This window comes from Tachysurus fulvidraco, chromosome 4, assembly GCF_022655615.1.
Source record: "Tachysurus fulvidraco isolate hzauxx_2018 chromosome 4, HZAU_PFXX_2.0, whole genome shotgun sequence".
Classification (NCBI taxonomy): Eukaryota; Metazoa; Chordata; class Actinopteri; order Siluriformes; family Bagridae; genus Tachysurus; species Tachysurus fulvidraco.
The window spans coordinates 5,732,096-5,752,757 of NC_062521.1; the positions used below are offsets into that span (position 1 = coordinate 5,732,096).

Sequence of the window (20,662 nt, forward strand, 5' to 3'; positions counted from 1 at the left end):
GCAGAGTTTATTATCAACCATCATTAATTGTATCTCACTGTGGCACATTAGGGAAAATGTAGCCTTATCCACGTGAGGTGATAAGAATAACAATGGCATTTATTTTCCTGCGGTACTCCCATAACGTATGGTCAATGTTCAAGAACAAATTAGCACAATAGTTCTTTTAATTCTGTTCATCAAGCCATGCTGAAGATAATTTCCACCTTCACTGCTCTCAGAATGAAGAACGCACTTGATTGAAAAAGGATGTGCTCACTGAAAGATGATTTTTAACACACACACACACACACACACACACACACACACATACACACACACACGCAAATGGTGTAAATGGACTAGCGGGGCTAATCCACCCTGTCTTTCAGAGATAAAAGCAGGTTTCATTTCTTGCCATCATTTTATCTCTGATTTATGTGTTAAGGCTGATTAGTTTGGAGTTTTGCACAACAGCACTACCGATGGTCAAAACCAAAAACACAGCACAGTATTAAGAAGAGATTTTGGACTTATATTTTTCGGTCCAAGTCACTGGCACATCTGTAACACGTCATCGGCAGTGATTGAGAATACAATCGCTTTTATCCTCACAGCTGATATCACGATCAATGGTTATCACTTTCTCCAGCTTCCTATCCTGAAATACACATTGCTGTAACACGAACATTCTGTTGCCTGCTTGTGGTCTTACTCTGCTTCTCAGGGTTAAACCATTTTCCAATAATTTTGCCTGAGATATAATGGGACTTCGGTTTACACTGCACCTTCATGCACTGGCCACCACACCAGGCAATAATCAACCAAACTCCCACAGTGGCAGCCATCCTTTCTTTCCAAATGCCAAGAATGGTCCTTACTTTGGGGATTTATACAATTTTAGAAGGGGATAAAAAATAAAAGAAAAAGGATCAATGAATCGATTGCTCTGGGGCTTAGGGAGTACAGGTGTAGAAAGCAGACCACATTTAAAAGCAGGTCCATCCAAGGAGGTGTCAGCAAACCAGTTGGTGCCATGAGGCAAAAAACAAATATGTAACTAGAGATAAGCTCTAATTACTGTATCTGCACACAGTGATTCCTGCTATACTGCGCTAAATGCAGAACACCAAGCGGCCAACAAGACCATACACTGTTCTCAGGAGCAGTGTGGCAGTCATGAAGTCTAAACAAGGCATCAGTTAGTGCAAAGTGGCGTTTGTGTGGTTTTGGCTCTGGATTCTGGCACATTAGACTCCAGACTACAAAGTGAAAGTGCAACTTCAATCACTGAAAATGTACAGTACTTCTATATAACTGCAAACTGCATTTAAATCACAAGTCTTTATATAAACAGCACACTTGTTTTATGGGATAATAAGTAATCTGGAGAGGTCATGGATTTCTTAATATTTTCTTGACTAGCTTTAGACCAGTGGTCCCCAACCCCGGTACCTTCTCATGTTTAACAGTGCTTGGTGTACGTGTATATTGTGTTTGCTCAAATGTAACCCACAAATTAGCAAAAATGAGTACTACACAGATGTCGTTAGAAAGTTAGAAACTCTGCCGGTGTTCTGGATTAAAGTCATGGCGGAATACCCTGAGATTGTCACCACAGCACTTAAATCCCTATTGCCATTTCCGACATGCTATCTGTATGAAGCGGGGTTTTCTGCAGTGACGGCAACCAAAACAAAACAACGGAATAAACTGGACATAAGCAACACACCTCGGGTGTCATTGTCTCCTATTACCCCAGATGGAACCGTCTTGTTGCAAAGAAACAAGCTCAGGGTTCACATTGATTTAGCGTTGTAGTGAGTTAAAAAGGCATGTTTAAATACAATTAGATTAAAATGATTAATTTTAATCTCATTGTATAGCCGCCACCAAAATATACGCTTATTAATTCCCTTAAATCATCGTCACGAAAGCATATGTTAATTTGTGGACTTTACAGTAAAGTTAAAATAACATTTTTAACTTAAAGTCTTTAAAATGAAATGCACTACTGGACAGCACTTCAGCTGGCAGCAAGGAAATCACTCAAGAAAAAAAAAAAAAAAAAAACAGCTTTAGGGTTTTTCCAAAGAAACAAAACAGTGCAGTGCTCTTGAGTGGGCCATCAGTCACTTCACCTGAACTCCACTGAGCCTGTATTTCACTTAGTGTGGGATGGAAAGGGCCGAATTACAGGCCTATAAGAGGATGAGATGTCATGTCCCAGCTACGTTATTACGTATTGCAAATAAATTGCAACTGAGCGATAAACATGATTTCAAATCCGATTTTATTTTTATTGTTAGACTTCACTGTTTACCTGCGAGATATACAGTATACTGAGAAAATATTTGCCCACACTATTTGTTCACACTAACTTCTCTGGTGCCTCATTTACTTTGTCAGGTTTCTCGCTATAGGCTTTCAAAGGTGAAAATGAATAATTCACTACAAATTATTACAAGGTAAATGAGAACATTCTGTCATTAGTGAATTCTGTTTGCTGATTATGTCATGGTCCAAAAGTAAATACTGCTGCATAATGTGCTTTGATTGCACGTCTCAATGATTCCCGGATTCACGACAATCATCAGCGTGCTTGAGGAGTGTTGAAACCCAGATACAGGAATATGGATTAGGACAGCAGCATGTTTAGTAAATTAGAAAATAAATATCTGTGATCTGTGCTAGAAAAGCCAAAGCAAAGCAGCTCTTCATATAAAGGAGAGGTTGTCGTTGGAGTCAACCTGCTCGGCGTACTTTAGTCACGTGGCTGTCCAGGTTCTGCAATTAAAGGGAAGTTAATGTGTTTCACACATGGGGCTACTGAGTTTAAGGGCACTGGTGCTGAACTCAGGACAACCAGCAGGCCTGCATACTAATGTAATATGCTACATTGTATGCTTATTAATGCAGTCTCTAGCTCCCTTCTCTAGAGGTGTGCATAAAACTTTTTATCCCTTTTTTAAATCCCACTAACACAGCTGTTACTTGTGTGTGCATATGCCTGGTTGGCTATATTGTTATGATATGTTATATGCGTATAAACAAAGTAGTAGCCTAATTTTAACCACCACAAACCTGAACATGTTGTTAATAGGGATCGATGATTGAACACGGTAAATGTTTTGAACGTCACCACACTTTCGTGTTAACGACTGTGGTTTTGTTTGTCCCTCAAGATCCATATCTGACTCACATGCAAGCAAAAACCTCCAGCTTATGCAAGTTAGGATCTGACTATTGTTAGATGCCCTGTGAAGCTTCCTGGACAGTTTAAAAGAAAAAAAAGAAAAGCTTACAACACATTATTTGTTCTAAATAATTATTCCAAATAACGGATTCATATTCGATTTCACTCCGATTCTGACTCACTTGATTGTGTGCATGTCTTCGAACATTCTTCACGCTCAGCAGCCTTCTGCAAAAGCCCTGAGTTCCTCACTTTCGGGAAGCATCAAAGCCCGACTGGGACAGGACATGCAGTATTAAAATTGCATGGCCATTTAGATGACAGCTGAGTAACCATTTCAGGAACTCTCATTTAAACTTCAAGTAATTTGAGCCTCATGTCACAGAACTTCTCTGACGTGAACAGACTTTGAAGAATTCAAAACTATCAGCAGTGTCATTGAGAGCGAAGACGACAAGCTGCAGAGACGTGAACAAAAGACAGGCAATCACTGAAGAATGGGCTTAAAAAAAATTTCTTCATAGGGTGTTTAAGTTGGTTGATGAAAAAACCTGATTAAGAGTTGGACCAAACTCTTTTCAGCCTTAATATAAAATTCATGTCATGTCCTATTGGTGTACAACATACTAATTCCTTAATAATACCATCTTAACAGCTCTAGAGTTTGTATCATCGAGGCATTGTTGGATCGCTGCTTGCAAACTTTATTTATTTTATTTATTTTTATGCCATATAACAAAGCAGCAGATATGGCTCACAGACTCCTAAATGAAAACGCTAATCCGACCATCTGTAGTGCTGCAGTCTTGGAGACTAATGATTTTCAAAATAAATTACCGAGATCAACGACCTGAAAGCTGCCTAAAGCAAAGAAAACACGATAGGTTTAGAATTTTGTAGAACGACAAAGTGGAAAACGATGGTATCATTACTCTGATGGGGACATGCTGTCCTCCCCCCTCCCCCCTTTATAGTCTCAGAACGTGATCATTTCATGCCTCTGTAACATGCTTCAGAATAATATGCCTAGACTATCCAGAGGCTGTGTTCCAAGGCCTCGGCTCTACGAAAGTATTTTTTTTTTGTTAACTGTAGAACGTTCAACCTCCTTAGTCTCACACTGCCGAGCCACATGCTTTCATTCGGTTCCCAGTTGCAACACACCGTCATGCACAAGTAAGAGAGACCATAAGGGTCATTTCTAAGAAAGCTCCCTAAAGGAGCAAAAAAAGCAATTTCTAGACTCAGAGGGACATTATTATTATTTATTTTTTTCTACTTCTCTGCCTTTTGTTCCCTTTCTTTATTAAAAAAAGACACATAATTAGCAAGCCTCATATTTAACTTGTGAGCTATCAGGCTTCACATGCAGACACGAGTATGTGCACGTTATTTAAAAAAAAAAAAAAAACACTACAAAAATCGATAGTCATCATTTCAACCTAGAGACAGGAAAAATAATTAGAAAATTCATGTGGTGGAAGATGACTGTCTGTAGTAGAATGTCTAATTTAGTACATTAATTTTGTTTAGAAGTCAATAATTCAATAAAGCTTTAAGTAAAAGTTGTGTATCTCAACATGCAAAAGTTGCTCACATGGGCATTTATGAATACTTATTACTTTATTTTATTGCTTGTTTGTGCCAATGCATATGCATCAGCCTGAGGTTATTTTGCCCTCTTTATGGTACAAATGACTTGTATTATATAAATGACTCAAAGTAATGCAGGCATTATAAATGTTTTATGAAGGTCATAAGTATATACCATAAACTAAAATGCTTCCTACTCACATTTGCACTTGGTAGACTCATAAAAGATGATAATTCTCAGTAATAGCACATTAGCAAGCCTATCTGTCATCAGTGGACACAAACACGGGCCTGTGTTTATAAAGAAAGAAGGCTGTAGGGAAGTTCTACATGCCTAAAGAAGTCACCCGGCCAACCAGGGGGCAGCAGCGAAATGCATGAAGTCATGAGAATCAAGCATCAGAATGAGATCTCAGTAGCTAGAAATGTGCTTGTGAGTAATTCACAAACTGATGATGTCTTGCTAACATCGGAAAAAATGTACATTTTCACCATTCTGATGTTTGATATAGACTGTAAGTGACTCTTTCCACCTGTACAGTACTGTATCTGCATTGTTTAATGCCATGTAATTGGCCAAGGGGATAATTCCATTAATGTGCACAGGTGTACTTGTTCCTATTGAGGGGCGTGAGATTGTATTTTTAAAATTCTAAAATGCACACACTTATTTTCATGTCAGAGACTCTCAGGGCATCAGGAACACTCATGGAAAGATACACACACACACACACACACAAACCTCCCAGATGTACATTGAGACTTTGATGGGCAAGTCTTATATATATATATACATGTGTGTGTGTGTGTTTTTGCGTGTGTGTGCGTGAGAGAATGTATTTTAGTGTAAGCTAAAAGCAAAGAGAAAAGGGCACTATACTCAGTATAGCAGATTAGATTTTACCGGATTGCAGGTAGGACATTATGTCCTTATGAGTTTGTCCTTGAATGCCACATTATTGACTGAATGGATATTGGGTCTGCCTTTTAATCTTAATGTCATTTTTTTAATGGCCCAAATGAACTCATTTATTTATTGTAGATGAAATTTTGGGAGAATACTGTATGTGGCTTAAAATCAAGGTCAAAATGAAAAACATTACTGTGTTACTATGAACAGGAAGAGGTATGTTCAAGTTTTCTAAATGTTGGATGATTTATGAAGCACTTATGTGCACACTTGTGATGTAACATATGGGGATTTATGTAGTATGAATTTGTATTTACATAAAAGAGAGAACCTTAATTTGCCAGTTAGCTTTCAGAATGCATTTCACAGTGATAGCACTCAGGCACAAAATTTAAACAGTATGTTCGAGTTAGATATCTATGGTCACAGGGGGCACTGTTTGCAACGGGTGCTTGATCCTTGTACATCGCTACTTGCAGCTGTATTAATCAATGTCATTATGTTAAAATGTGCATGTTCTCTGGTGTCCATGTAGGTTTCCTCCTATCTCCCGAAACCATGCAGGATTCGATGGGAGTGTTTCCTGCGATAGTCTCATGGGATGTTAATGGATGTGCTTCATATCTGACAGCATGCCTGTATTGATGTAAAAATGTCTATACAATATATCTAACATTTATATAGAAATATATAAATAATAAAGGGGAGATTTTCATGTCTGTATCCATAGGTAATACCAAAAGTGTGTGTTAGTGTGGTAAGATTTTTTGTGCTGTTTTTTTTTTTTTTTTTTTTTAAACCTGCATTGGGATAACATTTAAAAAAAATAAAAGGAAGAAAGAAAAAAATAAAATAATCACAATCCATGCCAAAACAATCAACGTGACAATGGCAGGTGGTTGAGGGATGCAATGAGATGTTGTAACACAATCATGACTTCCCTTTCACACCCCTACACTGGACAAGAGATCGTGTTTTCCGTGCATCATGTCACCGTTAAATAAAAAAAGATGAAATCATGAGACTGTAGAAAGAAAACATGCATTTATATGCATTTATTTATTTGTTTTGGTCCTATGGACAGCTTGTTTTAGCCAGAAAAATCTCCATCACTTTATTATTGACACTAGCCCAGTTATATTGCACAGAGAATACGACAGTATCACAGCTGATGCATATTACATGACACATCCTGCAACATTGGTCAAACAAGATGTGGCAATGTTTGCATTTCCTGTCAAATCAAGTCACTCAGCTCTTATAAAGGAAAAAAAAAAAAAAAAAAAAAAAAAAGATGGGGTTTGTAAAAGCTTTCACCTTAAACTCCTGCAATTACACATGAAAGTAATTCAGAAAGAAAAGTGCCTAAGAGCCAGCTGGAATCTGAGAAATAAACTCCCTTAAAATATAACGAGAGTTTTGATACACAGGATCCTTAATCTCCTGGTGGATGCATGTCATATTGAATTCTTAAACTCCACAAATTTTTTTAGAGATGACACTAAGGCAAGAAGTAACGGTGAGGCTGAAAGAATGCTGCCAGATTTGCTAGATTTCCATAAGTTTGCTCAGATAAAGCCTGCAGGTTGCTCATATTTTGCTCCGATACATATTACACGGGGCATTAGCCAGGGTTTTAACTCCTGTAAAAAAAAAACTGTTTACTCAGACATCCCATTCACGATAACCGATAAAGGAAGGTACCGATATTTACCAAATAGAGAACGAGGGAATATCGATGGGTGATTGAGGAATATTTTATCTCTTCTGAGTGATTAAGATGATGTGCAACTGTGACTGTAACGATGACTAATCACATTTTCAAATAGTGTGTGCTTGTGAAGTGCCACAGCACTGATTCAACACTTCTTAAAGGAAAAAAACCTCCCTGTTACACATTAGGCACCTTGCAAATATTCCAGTGTAAATATATTTAGTGAATTTGGTGCAGGTCTGTTGGTTGGTGCTGTATTTGTCATTTCTTTGGTGTACGTCACTAGCACACAAAAATTATTTTGATAACCTCAAACCTAATAACAAAAGGGATAATCGTAAGATCTTGCTGTAAGAACCACTTTCTAGTCACATTTGTCACAATGTCATATTAATGATTTTATCATTCACTTGTCCCGAATGATGGTATAGACCTGACGTGCGATTGTGCTCATGGTGTTAGCATAAAAGTCAAAGCTTTGGTGGTGTACAGATGAAAACTATAGACAAATGACCATAGCAAAGCGACAGTTAAAAACCACTGGTGCCACCAGTAGTAATGCAATAAAAGCATCAACCAAAGTAAAGAAGAAATGAGTTGATAATGGAAATATTTAAAGTGTTAATTTAATTTAGCAAAATAAATCTCACGTTCCACTGGTGATCAAGCGTTACTTAAAGACTAATAAGCAAGTCATTCAAGGTGGCTATTTCTTCTCTGTACTGTGTAGCTGGGAGGCAGAATGCAGTGGGGTATGTTATACAAATCCAATACCGATCCAATACAACACCACCAGCCCTCAAAACCAAAGGAGAGCGGCGCTCGTCACATTCAGACGTGACACACGGAGAGATTGGGATTTCCTGACAATCTGCTTAGCTGGACAGTCATGTGTCTTTCTTACACCTGAATCAGTGTGCAGTGAAGGTATTCCGGTTGTTATTATTAGACACCGTATATTCTTCTATGCAGAAATCTACATTTTAATCCTACCTTAAGCTCTATAAAATAAACATGAAATAATGAACCAGGAATAAAAGGAGATATGATTATGATTTCAGCCTGTGCCAGAGGAAGAGTCTTCAAGCTGTGCTTCCTATAAAACATCAGATACTGTAGTGTACATGCATACACAGGGTTGTTAGTACCAAAGTACCAAAATAAAAATGTGCACAAAGAGCATCAGATACACAAAACATTAATCAGCGTTTCAGCTGGTTAAATCGACTGTTTAGAGCCATGGTGCAAGGACCAGAGGGGGTCTGTGATATCAATCGGTTGCTTAAAAAGAGGAGTTGTCATTATCATGCTTATTACATTTATGCTTGAGTTCTTTTAGAAGTCATTAGCCTATTTAAATGATCATAAAGTATATGGATTAAATCCTAAACTTAATAAATTCTAATCAATTATGAAACGAAATTCTGACAATTTTGTGGTCCAAGGTCCAAGAAATGGCCAAAACCAGTAGTAAATATTATTGTACTTATTTACATAAAGGTGGCAAATATATTAAACACGTTTTTTAAGTAGAAAAAGAGCTCTTTGCTGCAAAAAAATTAAGACTGCTTAGCTTAGCGAACTGTCTCTCTGGTCTGCACGAACTCTCTTGTTGCCTTTGATCGTGTCATGCTTTCACTGGGTGTAAATCTATAAAATGTGGGATTTTTTTTTGTTGGAGATAGTGATTCAGGGCCTGATTATGAATACTGGTGGCATGGTGAGTTTCATTCTAAGTACCAGGACATTTTATTCTAGGCATGGTGGCGGTGAGGTTACTGTTGCTGCCTCACAGCTCCAGGGTCTGTGGTTTGATCCTAAGCTCAGGCTATGCTGCCTGTTAGTTTTGCATGTTTTCCTCATGTTTGCGGTTCCTCTAGGTGCTCTGGTGTCCTCACAAAACATGTCAGTAGGTGGACTGACTATTCTTGATTTTTCTTGGCATCTCATCCAAGGTGTATTATCTGCCTTGGGCTCCATGTTCCCAGGATAGACTCTCGTTCTCGACCAGGATAAAACACTTCCTCGTAATCTCAGTATTATCCAGTTTTACATGGGATAAGAATAAATGAGAAATATGACCTTATACTACTGTTGTCAAGATGAAAAATTAATCTAATTGCCTCTGCCAGAAGACAAATGCAGAGAGAGAGAGAGAGAGAGAGAGAGAGAGAGAGAGAGAGAGATAATGACACCAAACATGCATTGGGTCAGTAAATGAATGTTTTGTAGTGGACGTTTGGTCTCGGAATTTACACCCTATAAACAAATCTTTGTCTAAAAGAAAGCATTGCACATGTGCAAACATAATTGATTTTGGAGGTGGCAGTAATGTTTGTTCAAAGCTCATATAGGGCCAGTTTCATTAATTAATTTTTGCTCATTGTTTTGCTCACTGGTGCAAGCAATTCTGAAGCTGTAATTATGACCATTAATATTTGAATTAGATCAAATCTGAGAATAACATTAATCAAACATCCAACACCACTATACAAATAATGTCTGCCATTCTTCTTCTTCTTCTAATGTATCTGTAAACGATAGAGAAAAGCCATTGTTCTGAAAAAGGGTTAGAACAAACTACATCTATTTTCATATCCATTTATACTGTGATAAAACACCATGTTTCTCTGCTGTTGTACATTTTGTTCCTGCTGTTTTCAATTGCTGCTTTTTTTTTAGCCATCTAAACAAAAGAAAGAAAGAAAGAAAGAAAGAAAGAAAGAAAGAAAGACAGTAATAATGTTAAGAGGTACACTATTCGGCCAAACAGAGGTGGACACCTGAGCATCACAGGGGGTTTTTACACGTGGTCACTTCATGCGTTTTCTGTGATCAGATAGCTATCCGATCGTAAAAAGACCAGGTCTAAATGCCCTCCGAAACGTTTTCGAGACGGATATAAATCCGATCGCTCAAACCCCTTCAGGAGGTGGTCTGGGACGCATTTCAGATGAAACTGGACAGGTGTAAATGCATGTGGTTGTTTAAGCCACATACGTCAGCGCTATACTCCTCCCAAACGGAAGTACGTCACTCGCAGGTGACTCGCGAGTCGTGCATCGTGCAACGTTTTCCCACCAGTGCTGCTCCGATCTTTCACCCAGGTGTCTCGTTGGGACTTAAAACGCACTGCTGTTCAAAATGCTGTTTTTTGTAGCAACCGCACACACCAAAGCGTGTTCCATTTCAATTACCCCGGAAATGAGGTAAAATATATTTGTATATTGGGCGGGAATAGAAAGACCAGATTGATATCCGATTCGCCAAGACGCATTTATGTGGCCTAATGTAAATAGAACAGTTTTAACAAATCAGATAGCTATCGGATCAGAGAAAACACATAAAGTGACCAGGTGTGAAAAGGCCCACAATCATACTGTATGTGCTTGCTGAACATCCCATTTCAGATTCGGTCCCTTTTTGCTGTTCCATTAGATTTTTAAGCATGGCTGTGAGGATTTGTTTTCATTCAGCTACAGGACCATTAATGAGGTACTGGTGTCTGGTGAGAAGGTCCGAGGTGCAGTTGGTGTTCCAATTCATCCCAATGGTGCTCACATTGCAGGGCATTTGAGTTCTTCTACACCAATTTTGGCAAACCTTGTTTGGTGCACAGAGGCATTGTGCTGAAACAGGTGGCGCTTTGTCAGAACTTAGTGGCAACATTTCATTTTCAATCCTTTTCTAAAAACTTTATTTTTATGATCAGATTTCTTTTAAACCATAGTTTTTAGAACATTCTAAATAAAAAAGGCTTATAGTCCAATACAAACTGCCAAGCTATATTTGAAAAAAAAACAACAATATTTTGAGACAAAATTTTCTATTTTCAAGCTTTTTCCCTCTGCATCTACAGACTAGGTACTTTTTTGCAGATAAACACTGACATCATGTGCATCACACAGCACAATATCGATGAAAATATGCTTTAATTGGCTCTACTATATCTTGCCGGCACTTCTCTACCTCATCATTTTTCATATTTCCCAGATCCATGTGGCTGTGATACATGAGCAATAAATCAAAAGCAAATAACAGAACTTTAAATGTCTATATTTTGGCCTGGGGCCTATTAAAGATTTTATCTTACAACAAACAAAACCCTATTGTCTCGAATATTTAGACTATAAATTAATTTTGAGTAGAATTAAAGGAAATGCAGCCAAACTGGCTGCATCTTTGGATATGGATTGCAGGGAAACATTGCTATCACTTTACAATATTGGTTGTAAAAACACAATGTTTAAGGATTAATGACATGTGCATGCACATATTATACAATCGTTCGGCTCAGGATACAATCCGACTGCTCCAACTAAATGTTTGGATTTAAACCTTAAGTAGGTTTGGCCGAGACCAGAAACGTTTCTGTTTTAAATGACAAACATCACTTGCAAGGCTAAATGAAATGGAAAAAAATCAGACACTCATAATACAATGACTCAATAGCACTATATTTAAAAAAGACCTGTCTACCTACCAGACAGTGTCTTATAAAGTCAAAACCTTTTCCTTAATGTCTATTTGTAAGCTGACTTTTCAACATTTTTGCCCTGTTTATCTAACCAATTGCTGCATAGTCTGGGACAACCTGGAATACTAGCTGTTGAATTCTTATGGTTGACTATGTTCATTTTTAATGTTGATTCAGTACAGCATTATGGAGGAAAAAAAAAAGGATAAAGCCATTGATGACATGTTTCAAGGTCAGCGCTTTGCTCCACAGATCTCATTTATTTTGAATGCTTTGGGGGGGAAAAAAAAGTGGAAAAAAGGTGCACAGATCCTCTCTGGCAGCAAGGTTAATTCGTAGATTTGCTGTTACTGATCTCAACTTACACAAACCTGAAGGCTGTTGGAAAAATTGCTATGGACTAATGTATAGAAAATCTCTATGGTTTAAAAGTATTTTTTCTCTGCACTGAGAACATTATCATTACTCTTGCTTTACACTGTTCATTGTGGGGCGTCACAGTTATAGATAGCGTTGGCCAAGTCATGATTTTCTTTAGCTTCTTTTTTTTTCCGTTTAACATATGGTTTTAAAAGTGTACAATCTATGCCTTGTATACTACACCTCCATAAACAAATGAAATACCAATTAAGAGGTGATTGTTATATGGTGCCAAAAAAAAGGAGTTATTATTATTATTTATTTTTTTTAAGCTTTTTCTTAAAACCTTTTCATTCATTCATTCATTTATTTTCTACCGTTTACTGTATCTGAACCACCTTGGGTCACGGGGAGCCTGTGCCTATCTCAGGCGTCATCGGGCAACAAGGCAGGATACACCCTGGATGGAGTGCCAACCCTTCGCAGGGCATTATAACCTTTTAATACTAGAAAATAAATACTGGTGTTTAAAAAAAATCTACTCAAAAAAAAAATCTCCATTTAAACACAAAGATTTGCTGCCACCTACACACACACCTCTGCTTCAGAATGTTTACAATTTCCCACAGGATGAATACCTGACCCACTGATCATAAGATCAAACATCTCTTCACCATGTTCTTAAGGTTTTGACCTGCAGACTCCACCATCCTTCAGGAGCGACAGCTAAAGAAGTGCCGAATGACTCAGGTGGTGTCCAAATAAAAGAAGAGCGGCCTGATAACCGAAAGGGAGACCCAGAGTGTAATCCAATCCTCTTGTCTGGCCTCTCTATCACAGTCTATCTCGGCGAGGTTGATTAAATGTTAGCCAGGCTCTCATCACGTTTGACAGACCGGCAGCTATCTTAAGGCTTCTACTGTGAGTAGGGAAATTAATTGATTCATATCTTTTGGCACAGTCCTTGCTGGACCTTTTGCTTATCTAAATCTGTCATGTGTGGAGGGAAGAAAAGGTGTCCTTTCTTTGGAAATTTTCAATAAAGGTCTGATGAGATACTTAATTTAAGGAGCTGAATATGAACTGTAACTGCTCGTTTGCAAAAGCAGACAATATTAGCATTATTTCCCAGTGTCAGCACAATATTCACAGGCTAACATGATCCCAGAGGAGAAAAACACAGTGAAATTCCCATTATCTCTTCACTAACATTTTATACCATGACATCTTATCTAGAGCATGATGAATTACAACTTCTAACTTAAAGTTTAATTACACAATTCAAACTAGGTTGCAAAGACGAAGACTGCCAAATTTTAAGGCGGAGTCTACCAAGTTTCAAAACAGGATGTCTACAAAACAACGATAAAGGCCAAAAAACAACAACAACAACAACAACAACAAAAGTACTATACCCTATATAGTATATTTTTTCTTTGACTTTAAGTTAGCATATGCTCTCTGTGCTGAACAGATCACAGAGAACTAGCCATTCCCTCCAGCAGTCCAATGCATATTTTCAAGGATAAATTTAAATAAGTGGCACTTTCTTTACCGCTATAGAATCCAATTCCTCTGTAAGTCAGTACTCATTTAAATCACTCAGGCATAACTTGTGCAACATTATTTTCAGGAAATCCCATAAACAAACAAACAAACAAACAAACAAACAAACAAACAAACAAATAAATAAAGAACGAACGAATGAATAAATAAATACGTTTTTCCAGTTTGTGTCCATTTTTTTTGTCTGGGCATTTATTCTGTAAGTTTGTGAAACTGTAAATGGAGCAAGGTTATGTATTATATAAAAAGAATACATTTCTATCTTAAAGTTATATTACGTTTATATTTACTAATGTTATTTTTAAGACTGTAAATAGCGAATAGTGAATAAAATTCCCAGTATATTTGTTTCTGTTTTAGTCATGTCTCCACCACTGTGGATTTTTACCTGAATTTGGTTTTGTCACCTGTTATGTTCACCTGTTTTTTAAGACTGTGCCTCTTTTACCTTTCACTTCTTTAAAAGAACATTGTCCCCCCCCCCCCCCCCCATGTTTGTGGGTTTGTTTTCAGTTTGGTGGATTTTAACTAATACATGCCAGTGGTGGCCGTGCTCCAGAGCCAAGCTCGAGCAAGCGGATTTCCCCGTGTGATGCGTATCTGTGTGCCGGTTTGCCGAGGACTGTGTGTAGTGTCTGATCATTTTGGCAGGTCTGTTCCTTTGATCAGTGGCAGGGAATTTAGTAAAATTCCTATCATTGTAAGTAATGATATTTTGTGTTGTGTTTTGTGGCTTTGTGTGGTGCTTGTGCAGCTCAGCGGCTCCGTGGCTTGGCGTTCACAGTGGTGGAACTATAGATATGGGCGACTGTTATATGTTAGCGTTTTAAGCACTTTGTCTCTTTTCTGGATCTTTTTTGTTTTATTATTATTTTGTGGTTTTCATTTTTATTACTATTTTGTGTTATATATCTGTTTCTTAAAATTGTTTGTTTCATTAGTAAACTATCATTAGTTAATAGTTTGTTTATTATTGTGCTTGTTATCATTATTATCTTGCTAATAATAATCGCTAAGGCTAGGCATCACTTCCCACAGTTCCCTCATTGACCTTAACTTGCAGTTCTGAACTCTGATTATGATCATTTAATTCAACCCATAATGCTCATACTGAGCTTATGCACTTGTGTCCTGCCTCTCACTATATGCTGCAATGAGTCAGATGAGAAACCCTGAATAACCCCCCAAACCCCCCACCCCCAAACCAGAGGTCACAGTCCCATTCCAATTAATGCTAATCCGTCTCACCTGCACCTCATTAACACCCCCCCCATGGTTCCTGCTTATGCAATTCTGTCTATTAACCAGTGGATTTAGCAATCAGCCTGTGGACACGACTCGTACACTTTTGTGCCATATTGCATTCAGAGCCAGTGCGTAGTCCTTTTGATCTGACCAGCAACAATTGTAAAACAATATGTACACCAGGATGAAACCTGTCAGGAAGGTTTATTTCTTTCTTTCTTTTTTTTTTTTTTTTTTTGTTAATTAACTGCAGAACTTGATCAAACACTGGCAAACACTGTCATCTTGAATATATGGGTGTATCAAGGGAGGGAAAATTGCTCCGAGGTTCTATATTCATCTACCACACTGCTGTGCCACTCAGCACTCTGCAGGCAAACAGATTAGTCTGGTGTAATGGTCCATAAGCCCTGTTCTAAAGGCTGCTAAGAAACCTGTGGGACAATTGTGCATGACGTGATCTAAACAGCACTGAATGGGAATTGAAGAAATAGTGCACCACCTCACTAACATTTAGATGTACACATTACGAACTCCTGCTGTATTTTTTTGGTCCCCAGTTCCAGCGCAACAGCCGGCAGCGAAGTTGAGATTTTCATCTAAATATTTAAACATTAGCAGAAGCAATGCTGTCTGAGGCGCAATGAAATAATGTAATGCGCTACAAGCACAATAGGTGTTAATCTATTATGAGACAAAAAAAATTAAATAATTGCTGCAGTTCCTCTGACGCAGACGACAATTTATGCGTGCTACTACAATTTTATTCAATTCTGATTTAGAGAAGAAGAAGAAGAAGAAAAAAGCAACATACATTCCTGCAGGTAAGCGCTATTGAAAATATCGGGGATGTGTTAGCCTAATGGTTAAGGTGTTAGACTACTGATTTGGAGGTTGTGAGATCAAATCCCAGATCAACCAAGGTGCCTCTGCTGGGCCCCTGAGCAAGGCCTTTAACCCCCAATTGCTCATCTGTATAAAATGAGATCAAATGTAATTCACTCTGGATAAGGCGTCTGACAAATGCCGTAAATGTAACCAATGAATGAAATATATTTAGCTGGCTTGTTTGTCAATTAGTTTCAGAAATATTTTTCTAATGGACAGCCCACTAATGCTGAAGTCTAAAGCTATTAGAATGTGTTTGGCTCTAAGGGAATGAGAAAGGGGGTTGGGGTGGGGCGAGGGGGGACCTAGAGTGTGTTAAACAGTGTCCGTTCCGTCCACCAGAGGGAACGGCATTATAAAATCCCATTAACCTGATGGATTGGGTTGTAGCTGTGCAAGAGGCTCCTAATGCATAACAGAGAAAGGTCACGCAGTCACTGAAAATGTTATGCAGCATTGACTTCAATGGGCATTGGCTAACACGCATAAAAACAAGCCAGCGGAAAGAACCTTGAACCAATTTCATAACATCTCAATTGTCAGTTTGTGGACTGCACAAAAGTGAAACTTGTATGGTCATCATCTGGTTTGCGACACGCATCGCAAATAGGAGCACGCTTGTATTGTTCCCGAAGTGAAGGACGCAGGATGGCGGACGCTTAGGGTGTAATTACATCACAGTGCTTAGGTGTGTAATGAGATCATGCGGCAGTGTTCAGTGCGATGCAGGAATAATACCTCATGCGGGAGACGGGCTTTGTCTCACAGCGTGCACAAAGCACACATTGTCAGAACATCTGCATTCCACAGCGGTGCCTCAACAACCGCCATATGGTCATAAAAATAGGCTGAGTATTCGGGCGCTTTGCTGGCACCCAACAATACATGATGCCAAATGAGAAAGACGTGACTTTTAGATGTGCAAAGCCTTTCAGAGCAGCTCATAAGTTAACAGCAATGAGGCCGGCGCCAAAAAGAAGTTGAATTATGATGGCAGTAATCCATATTCTGAAGGAGATTATAGGGAGAAATAAAGCATGAAAATAGGTCTCTCTAGCAAAGAAGTGACATGAATGTGCATCATTCATAAGGCGGAGATCTGATGAGTCATATGGTTGTGCTTGCCGAGTTTGGTACGTAGAAATGCCTGAGAATGTTCAAAGAGAATGCCATGGGTGAATCTCCAGTGATATCTAAACTTTATTTAAAAAATAAATAAATAAACGATGAGCTGTTGCTGTTTCCCTCTAAAGCTCAGTTGTAATAACGGATACAAATCCAACCTTAATTTAGCTTCCCTGACTAAGTGCACGTCTGAGGGAAAAGAAAGACGAGTGAGATAAGAACTATACAAGTGGGGATCTTATTAACTGCATTTCATGCGTTAACATTAAGGTGAATGAGAACAATGATGGAGATCATATCCGTGCCCTCATCTTTCTAGAGAAATTAGTCCACATAGCTCAGGGGAGCAGAGCTGGAATTGAATAAGATCCAGGTAAAACTTGGATGCTGCGTTAATCCGACAACTAATTGGAAAAGCTCATTCATGCATTTGCATGGAGTATTAATCTAGTTTCACAGAGACGTACCTGTGAACGAATGAGTGCCTACTTTTTCAAGCCAGATTTTCTTTTTTTTAAAAAGTCCTTTCACATACAAATGCACCATTATGCCATGAAACATCTGCCAGAAAAAACGTTTACCAATCATGTGTAGTAATGCTTTAGAAGATACTGGCAGTGCTCATTCAGTTTGGCAGGATGTTAAGCAGGTCACGGGATGGATTCCTGCCTAATGTTAATGAATATGAAGCTCTGGAGTAGTGGTATTAGATGTCACAGGTTTTCATCGATGTGTTAAAATATTACACATACAAGGAGACAGGCAGTTGCGTTTGTTATTTTAAGCCAATACAAGTTCTGTTGGGTTCAATATTTCCTCTGAATACCAAACAAACCAAAAAGATATGTTTCATTAGACACAACAACAAATTCATTTATGTTCTGTCTTCTGTCCCATTGTGTAAGTTGTACTTGTATTATCAGTATGTGCCGTTTATCTACTTGTATTTTACACTCCAAAGCCATTTTTTTCATAATATGAAAAAATAAATAAATAAATGAATAAATAAATAAAATTAAACAAACAAACAAGCAGACAAACAAATAAATATAAACATTTGAAAAATATTAAGTGAGTAACCAGTAAGGAAATAATCCACCTCATTCACATTTGTTGTTCCTATGACCATTTTACATTAACTGTCTTAATCAGGGCTGATAAACATATAGATGTCAGTGACAACAGCTGGAAAAATATTGGCCCATGTAAAGATCGAATCTAGGGGGCGTTTCACTTTCTGTGATCACCGTACACATTGTCACTATGTCTTTAATTAACACCTCGGGGGCAAGGAGGGATGGGGAATAAAAATAAATAAATAAATAAATAAATAAATAAATAAATAAATAAATAAATAAGCAAGCCCCGGCTCTATTTGATGACCAAATTGCAATAAAAGTCAAAGATAGTGTAAATAATAAAGTAACCTGATACAATAGATGTACTTTGACATTTAACAGCTTGCAAATTTTACCACATGCACTTTTTCAATTATATATAGTTATATTGCCTCAGATTTGTCTGCATTTTCTTATGGACCCTAAACAAATTTAAACCAAGCAAATTTTCTACAAATTTTGACCACGAGTAATGAATACCAAAAAAGAGCCTGGAGTTTAAATACACAGTGTAAATATATTCAGCTTCACAATGAAAATAAAACAAATACTGCAGCATCTCTTACCTTCATATATTGCTTTAAATCCTTGAGCACTCACAGCAAAATCTGTAGTGAACCACAGTGCCAATATAGACCCCGAACTTACTATTGGTGATGGCAGCATGAAGCCAGACAACCTGAAAAAGAGACAAGTACAACTTTTCAATAACATTTAATACAACCTAAACTATATCCAGAAATCCACTATGCTTTGGAAAACATTGTTAAAAACAAACAAACAAACAAAAAACCCTGGAGGTACAAATTCTATGTATAACACCAATCTATAGCTAGCTAAAACAGGAGCATGGGGAAAATAACCATTTTATTTATTTATATATATATTTTTATATTTATTATTTATATATATATTTTATATATATTTTATATATATTATATATATATATATATAAATATATATATATATTTTATATATATTATATATATATTATTTTATATTTTATATTTATATATATATTTTATATATATATATATATATATATATATATATATATATATACACATACATATACACACACATACACACATATACACACATACACATTATATATATATGATATAATATATATAGTAAATATATATATATATATATATATATATATATATATACACACACACACACACACACACACACACACACACACACACACACACACACATATATGAACTATCAGCTTTTATTTTTTTATGTTTATATATTAATAATAACAACAGCATGTGCTTTCTGTTTGTATCTGTTTAGAAACCATAATCTGGTCCTTCTGAATAATACATTACATCCCTACAACATATTCTTGTATTTACTGTCCCCATTGTTAAAAAAAAAAAAAAAAAAAAAAAAACTCCCAAGACAACCTGAGTGTTCTTGTGTGTTACTTGTTGGTGTGTATGCTTTATCTGGTTAGATGCAACATGCTAAGACAATATGACATTGTCTTTCTCTCTACAAGCTTACTGTATAGGATCTTGTCTCAGACAATGCCCAGGTAAATTACACAAACATAACAACTACGGCTCGCCTCAAGTAATGACAGCTACTATGGCTCTTGGGTGAAAGGTCAGACACGTTCATTTGATGAAAGCCCTGCTAGATACACTGACCTCGTTCTTTAGGGAACATGGTTAAGTGCCACCGCGTCCTCTGACCTTCAGTATCCAGCCAAATGGAACAGAAGGACAGTACAAGCAAAGCCTTAAACCCCCAAAGACATGTCCATCTGACAGGAACAATAGGCTAAAGCATAAATCTTCTAACAATATATTTTTATTTCTGTATGCATACATAAATAATGCAAACTTCCCACTCCATCAATCATACATAAATGTCAAAAGGTTAGTTATTATTTACTGAAAGTCGAAGTATTGCCTGTATCTGGGGTTTGAATACTTTGAATAGCGTGTGGCTGTGTAACAAAAAAATACAAATACATTATTCAGAATGAACAGATATTCTAAAAATGTTCTAAATTCTCTTCTAAATGTAAACAAATCCAGACGAAAAAAGTGCTTCCAATAAGAATTTAGATGTCCCATTAAAATAAATTCCCACTATAATTCTTCAGGGTATGGAATATCAACATTATTACATTTATTTAATGTTAATTAAAAAAATATATAAAATCCACATTGCTCAGCACACCAAGTCATTCTTCACAGGGTATCTTTGTTGTTGCTGCTCAAACTATTTTTAGAGTTGTTTTTATATCATACAAGCCTTCTCTCAATCATGGTTTCTCTGTTCTGACCAGTGGTGCTCTTTATTCCATCTGTTTAGAACAAATTCCATGATTTTTTTTTTCCCTGACTCGAAATGCACGTGCATTTGTCCCTATTTTTTATTATTGTTATTAATATACAGGAATACAAAGCAAAACCATTTACTTGTTTCTCATCTAGCCTTCGGTGAATGAAGTAATCTCAAAAATCAA

At 37.2% G+C, this 20,662-nt stretch overlaps 1 protein-coding gene across 6 annotated transcripts in view; it reads right to left on the reverse strand.

Moving 5' to 3' along the window:
• Positions 1-20,662, reverse strand: part of LOC113655221 (CUB and sushi domain-containing protein 1) — a 334,957-nt gene that overhangs the window by 160,287 nt on the left and 154,008 nt on the right. For all 6 annotated transcript variants that reach the window (XM_027165618.2, XM_047811980.1, XM_027165619.2 and 3 more), the window contains one exon: positions 18,738-18,850. In XM_027165618.2, the coding sequence (XP_027021419.2) occupies positions 18,738-18,850 (113 nt within the window). The remainder of the gene's footprint in view (positions 1-18,737; positions 18,851-20,662) is intronic.